Raw genomic sequence first — 6962 nt, forward strand, 5'->3', positions numbered from 1 at the left:
GTTTTCAGGCTTCTTGAGATCTCTACTTGGCTCCTCTATCTCCAATCCCATCATGAAGTTCTTATATTAGACAGTCTGGGTTTTTTTTTTTTTTTTTTTTTTGTTTTTTTTGGTTTTTCGAGACAGGGTTTCTCTGTGTAGCCTTGGCTGTTCTGGAACTCACTTTGTAGACCAGGCTGGCCTCAAACTCAGAAATCTGCCTGCCTCTGCCTGGATTAAAGGCGTGCACCACCATGCCCGGCGACAGTCTGTTTTATGTAAGACAGCCTGTTGCCTATAGGGTGAGTGGCTGACCTCAGGTGACACGCTACTTGGAAGCCATATGCAGGCAGGCTGTGATTACTGCCTGCTGCTATACAGAAGGGAAATGAGCTGCGGTGTCAGCAGTCTGGTGACAGAACCCCATTCTGTAATCCCTGGGGCAGGTTTTCTGCGAACCAAACTGGAACACTTTTCTTGGTTCCTATCAGAGGAGAGCTCCGGCAGGGATGAAGACCGAGCAGAGCCCCTGGTCCTCAGAGGACACTCGGGCTGGCCAGAACCGACCTCTGGTTTTCCTGCAGGAGTCTCTGGATGCGGCTGGCGATGCTCTGCTCCGTCTGCTTGAGCTGCTCCTGCAGCTGCTGCCGTTCTGCATCCAGGCAGCGCTGGCGCTCACTCAGGTCCTGCTCTAGCCGTGTCTGCTCCTGCAGCGGGGACATGCAGGGACCCCACATGTAGGCACGCGTAGACTCTGACTGGGGGAAGGAGAGTGGGGTTCCTGTCTCACTCTGCAGGTTCCTCTGTGACCTGGGGCTGGTCCCTCCTGTGTCTTGTGCTCAAGGCCAGGGTATCTAGTCAGGGCCTCCATTCCTGCTTCCAGGGGTCGGCAGAACAGAGTTATCCCCTGCTTTGCCACCGCCTAGGCACCACGGCCTTAGGTGAGGGTTCCAGGCCGGCTGCTGTGTGGCCACACACCTGCCTGACCGTCTGCAGGATCTCGTCCTTGTGGCTGTGGCTCTGCTGCAGTAGCTCAGCGTGCTCCCGCTGCCCGAGGTCCAGGCGCCGCTCGAACTCCAGCTTCTCCAGCATCTTCTGCTCCTGTGGGGACAAGATGTCTGTCCTTCATGCCTAAATCAGAGGCAGAAGGACGCCACCCCTCAGCTCTCTGAGGAGCTGCAATCCTCAGGGAGAATGAAAGGAGCAGGGGGAAGCCCTTACCTTCCGCTTCTCGTAGTTGGAGAACCGATTCTGGGGAGAAGAGCGGAGGTGAGGACAGGCCGGTGGCTGTGGCTTCCACTGCGCCTGCCACAACACTCGCAACCTGCCCCACCGGATGAGGAGCTGGAGGAGGAGAGCTGATAAAGGGCCCTGGACTCCAGAGTGAGAACCACCGTGTGCTGACACCACAGGAAGGAATCCTTCAAGACAGCATTGGAAGGCAGTGCTGGGCAGATGGCCTGGGACTCAGAAAGATCAAAACGGGCTGCCTGCCTCCCCGGCTATCTGTGTAACATACTGCAGTACCCACCTCTGGTGCCCAGACCTCTGCAAACACAAAGGTACTATACAGGTCCTGGAGAATTCTTCTACAGAGAAAGTGGAGATTAATTCAGATAAGGCCCAACAGATGCGTTCACGCATGAAAGGTACTGGGCTCCTGCTTAGTTTCCTCTTCCCTGTAATTTACAGTCACAGGTACACTCCCATCAACAACAGCAAAGCCGTGCAAGGCTCTCTGGATGACTGAAGCCACACCGAAGGCAGCTGGAGTTCCCACCCATGGCCACCAAAGACCTGTCTTGTGAGCTGGGATGAGAGCAGAGTTGGCAGAGGTGGCGCCTGCTGGTAGCAGGTGTCCAGATGACTGTGGCAAACTTTGCCAAGGCCCCCTCCACAACCACCCCCGCCTCCTGTGCCATGCTGGCCTACAGCTGGGGACTTCGAGAGCCTTCCTGTCACTGGTGCTGACCCGTGTCCCCTTCACTAGACCCGAGTCATGGGGCTATCCTGGCCACTGAGTGGCTTGTGGACAATCGGGACATGCTCTTGGCTCCCCTGAAGCTCCGTCAAGCAGTGGGGATGGATTGTTTAGCACACAATCCTTTGCAGAGTTAAGCACTGTGGAGTGCTGCCAGGGCAACGCGAAGAACACAGAGAGCCCAGAGCAGGTCTGTCCTGGGCTGGTGATGTTCACGGGACACACTGTCTACCCTGAGAACCAGGGCCAATGTCGTGGCTACTGCCACCAAGCCTGGTGACCCGAGCTTGTTCCCTAGGACCCACAATGTGGCAGCAGAGGACCAGCTCCTGAGGACTGCCCTCTGGTGTTCATATGCACTCCTTCTTCTCCACAAAATAAATAAAAAAATTAAAATACACTGGCTAGGCAGCAGGAAATTGCTTCACACAAGCCCAATGGCCCATGGTCAACCAGAACCCACTAAGGAGCAGAGGAGAAAGAACCCTACAAAGTCGTCCTTGGGCCCCAACATATGTGCCAGAGTGGGTGCACGCACACATATACACATAGAGAGATAAATAATAAATAAGTTTTTGCAGTTTAAAGTCATCCTTGGCTAACTATAAAAAAATAAAGAATTATTAAGATAAAATGAAAATCAAAGCGTGAGCAGGGAAGAGTTCCAGGAGGGAGTGGCTTGCCCGGAGATGCTGTGGAGACAGGGGCATGGTTTGTTCAGGGGACAGAGGAAAGCGGAACAGCTGAGGTGTGGTGAGCTGGTGGCTTGGGGCAGCCATGGTCACTGAGCCTGTGGGTCTGAGGGGGAATCTGTGGGCACAGCTCTCAACACTTCTTTTGCTGGCAGCCCTCAATGCCCATGCAGGGCCCCCCTAGGCACGCCCCCCTCTCCCGCGCGCGCCCACGCAGGCACACCCACACAGGCAGTTCATCTTACCTGCCATTCAGCCTCCTCCCTGGCGAATCTGCTCGTGGGTCCATCGGGGCTGTCCTGGGAGTTCTCTGCTCCATCTTGCTCCAGGACTGGCAACAGGTACTGAGAAGGTGGGTAATAGTCCAGTCCTGACTCTGTGGGGGAAGAGGCACAGGCTGGCCAGGAGACCCCAGCTGCTGGCTCCTGCTAGCCACGCTTTCACCCACTGCAGCCGTCTTGCTGGCTCAGTCCACTTTCATCTTCCTGAGCTGGGCTGCCCTGCTGTCTAATGATTACCACTTAGTGTCAGGCCTGGTGACATAGGCTTGCAATCCCAGCTACTCAGAAACCAGAATGACTGCAAGTTCTAAGCCTGTGAGGGCTACAGAGCAAGTTCAAGGCCAGCCTGAGTAACAGCAAGACCCTGTCTCAAAATGAAAAACAGAAAAAAGGGGGCTGGAGCGATAGTTCTGAGGTTGAGAGCACTGACTGCTCTTCCAGAGGTCATGAGTGGCTCACAACCATCTATGAGATCTGATGCCTCCTCTGACATGCAGATATATATGCAGAACAGTGTGTATATAATAATTAAATCTTAAAAAAAAATAAAAAGAAAAACAGAAAAAGGGCTGGAATTACTGAACGGTAGAGCCTTTGTCTACCATGTGTGAGGGCCCAAGTTCAATTCCCTAGGGAGGGAAATATATAATGTCATGTATATTTGAGCTCTGTAGTCAGGATATGCATGTATACTCGTTCATTTTTATGTCTATTGCTTATATAAACATTAGAAGACCTTAAAACATTACTTTGGTACGGACCCTCAGTAGGTAGCCCCGGCTGGCCTCAAATTCACAATCTTCCTGTGTCTGTTTGCCTGGGTGTGTAAACATTATAGGTGTATATACTACTCTACCCTGAAATTTTTCCCTTTATTTTAGCAGCTAAGAACTGAAGCCAGAGGCCCATGTACCCCAGTCAACTGCTCTGCTACAGCTGGAAGAACATTTAAAGGCAAACACACCCTTACAGGCCAGGGGTGGTGCTGGCTCAGATGCAGGGGGTGCCCCGCACAGTGCCTGCCTCTCCCTCTGCCCTCCCACAGACACTCTTCCAGCTTGCTGTAAGCAGTTTGCTCTTTTCAACGCGGTGTGGTGTTCACATGTGAGTATGAAATCCTTCATTCTATTGCTGGGCACTGCTTCTGGGGACAGTGTGGTTGTGAGCGGCTGCAGACAAGATGGCTTCTCTTTCTGTCGTCGGGGAAATGAGTCGAGGGCCTGGATGTTCAGCTTGAACAGACACTGACAGCATACAGAGAGGGAGAGGAAGAGGGAGACAGGGTCTTGCTAACCTTGAACTCACTCCATAACCCGGGCTGGCCCAGGACTGACTCTCATCTCCCTGTCTTTCCAAGAACTCATTATCATACCCAGCAAGAGTTTATTTGTTAGCCGGGCGTGGGGGCGCACACCTTTAATCCCAGCACTCGGGAGGCAGAGGCAGGCGGATTTCTGAGTTCGAGGCCAGCCTGGTCTACAGAGTGAGTTCCAGGACAGCCAGGGCTACACAGAGAAACCCTATCTCGAAAAACCTAAAAAAAAAAAAAAAAAGTTTATTTGTTATTTATTTGGAAACAGGGTCTCAAATGTCTCAGGCTGGCCTGTACTGTACACCTGCTGCTGCCTCTGAAGTGCTGGGCTGCTTCATACACAGTATGCGGTACTGGGACTCGAACTTAGGGCTTCACGTACAGCAGCCAGCACCCAGCAGCTGAGCTGCTTCTCCAGTCTCTCTTAAGACCAGGCTGGCCTTGAACTCAGAGATCTCTCCGCTTCTGCCTCTGAGTGCTGGGATTAGAGGCGTGCGCCACCACTGCCCAGCTCTCCATAGACTTTTGATGTAATTATTGAGTAGACACTGGAGCCTGGCTGTTTGTTTACATTTTAATTTTATTGTTATTTGAACAATTTATTTTACATGTCTGAGTGTTTTCTGTGTCTGTGTATATGTCTGTGTGTATGGCCGGTGCCTTTAGAGGCCACACGAGGGCATTGGATCTCCTAGAACTTGAGCTGCCATGTTGGTGCTGGAAACTGAACCAAGATCCTCTAGAAAACCAGCCAGCGCTCTTAACCACTGAGCCATCTCTCCAGTCCTGGAGAATGTGCCTTTGAAGGACCCAAACAGTGGAGTGCACTACAACCCCAGCACACAGGAGGCTGAGGCAGGAGGCTTCTAAGTTCAAGACCAATATAATAAGTTGGTATAATAATAAGTCAGAATACAAATAAAAATAAGTCCTATCAGACAGGCGCGCGCTGCAAAGACTTGCTGACTGACTTTTCCTTTCCCAGATGGCGCTGTCTGAAGAGAACTGTTGTTAACGCAAAGGCTATCAGCCTTACTGTTGGCGCTGTCTGCCTCTGTTTAGGAAGATGTCAGGCCTGGGCCTCTCTTCAGGGGATGGCATCCAGGCCTTACATACCAGGTAAGTGCCCTGTGCTCTACAGCCCACCTACAGCTCCAGGCCGGTAGATCTGGCCTCTTTTGCTCCCTGCACTTTACACCATGAACAATTCACATGACCAGAGGCTGTGCCACGAGACTGTCCCAGATGACAGAAGCCATAGCTGACAACACCTGAGGCTGTCCCTCCTGGTCCTAGACCAAAGGGGGCCCTAAGTACTAGTCCCTAGTAATGTTTAACCTTGCTTCCTACAAGCTCAGGCCACCGAGGTCTCCCCTAGGTGGCCCCAGGGGCCTGCCTGGCTTGTCGCCCTCCATTCTCTTCTCGCCTCTCCCTTTGCTTATGTTACTTCTTACTCTACAATGTGATCTTTGTGAAACCAGCTCTCCTGCTGGACACTGCACCCTCCCCTTAGCTTTGCTCCATGGCCTCCAGCACCCCAGCTACACCGGCCCTCTCTCCATCATACCCCAGGCTCTCCTACTTCCTCTAGGTCCCTTAACACTGGCTGCCAAGCTAGGAACCCAGTCTCTTTTCCTGGTCCTCAGGAGTCAGCTGCATTCTCACAACCTCTGGCCTTCCCCAGCCCTAACCTAAGTCTATGCCCGACTCTGTTCTCCTAGGTCACCCTGGGTGCTCACGTCCCTGTGATCGTCCACTGTGCCTGTTTCCCTCACAGGACCCCAACCTCCAGCCAGGCGGTCGGTACCAGCTAGTCTCTGCTGTCCCCAGCCTGGTGGCAGGGGATGGCCACTGGGGGTGACCTGCCTTTACCTTTGCAGAGGAACTGCTGCACGGCCGCAGTGCCAGCGCCACACACCTCTGGTGGGGGGTAGACCATTGCCAGTGCATCGAGGCTCAGCGTCTGTGGACACAGGGAACCCCTTCTTTACAGTGCACGGTTGGAAGTCACCTGGTTTTGTTATTAACTTGGGTGCTTACTAACCCCTGCTTGCCAGGAGCACCCAGGGGGCAGAGAAGGCCAGGTTTAAAGAGCCTTGATCCCACCTGGGTGACACTTGTTACCATTGGTAAAGTGTGGTAGCTGCAATGTGGACTCTGGGCCACCAGTATGGTGGCTGCAAGTTACATGTGGCCGTTTACATTCCTTATGTTGTGTGTGCATGCCTTCATGCCTGCATGTGTGGAGGGCCGGGGAGAACCCCAAGTGTTGATCATTAGGAACCATCCACTTTGCTTTTTGAGATGGTTTCTCACCGGCCTGGAACTTGGTTAGCTGGCTAGTGAGGCCCAGGACCCACCTGTCTCCATCTCCCCAGGGCTGGGATCGTAGGCTCCGAGCTTTTACAGCACCAGCTCTTTACAAGCACTCTCCCCACGGAGTCACTGCCCCAGACCCACTTTTCTTTCCTTGAGACAAGATCTTGTTCCGTGGTCCAGGCTGCATTGAACTTGTAGCCTTCCAAGTGCCATGATTACAGGTGTGCCCTGTCACAAGTGCCATGATTACAGGTGTGCCTTGTCACAAGTGCCATGATTACAGGTGTGCCCTGTCACAGGTGACATGATTACAGGTGTGCCCTGTCACAGGTGCCATGATTACAGGTGTGCCCTGTCACAGGTGCCATGATTACAGGTGTGCCCTGTCACAGGTGCCA

At 53.0% G+C, this 6962-nt stretch overlaps 1 protein-coding gene across 1 annotated transcript in view; it reads right to left on the bottom strand.

Moving 5' to 3' along the window:
* Positions 1-6962, bottom strand: part of Lrsam1 (leucine rich repeat and sterile alpha motif containing 1) — a 38859-nt gene that overhangs the window by 20911 nt on the left and 10986 nt on the right. Inside the window, exons 11-15 of the mRNA XM_029536916.1 lie at positions 6118-6208; positions 2898-3028; positions 1201-1230; positions 958-1080; positions 543-686 (exon numbers count right to left, since the gene is read on the bottom strand). Coding sequence (XP_029392776.1) covers positions 543-686; positions 958-1080; positions 1201-1230; positions 2898-3028; positions 6118-6208 — 519 coding nt within the window. The remainder of the gene's footprint in view (positions 1-542; positions 687-957; positions 1081-1200; positions 1231-2897; positions 3029-6117; positions 6209-6962) is intronic.

This window comes from Mus pahari, chromosome 3, assembly GCF_900095145.1.
Source record: "Mus pahari chromosome 3, PAHARI_EIJ_v1.1, whole genome shotgun sequence".
Lineage (NCBI taxonomy): Eukaryota > Metazoa > Chordata > Mammalia > Rodentia > Muridae > Mus > Mus pahari.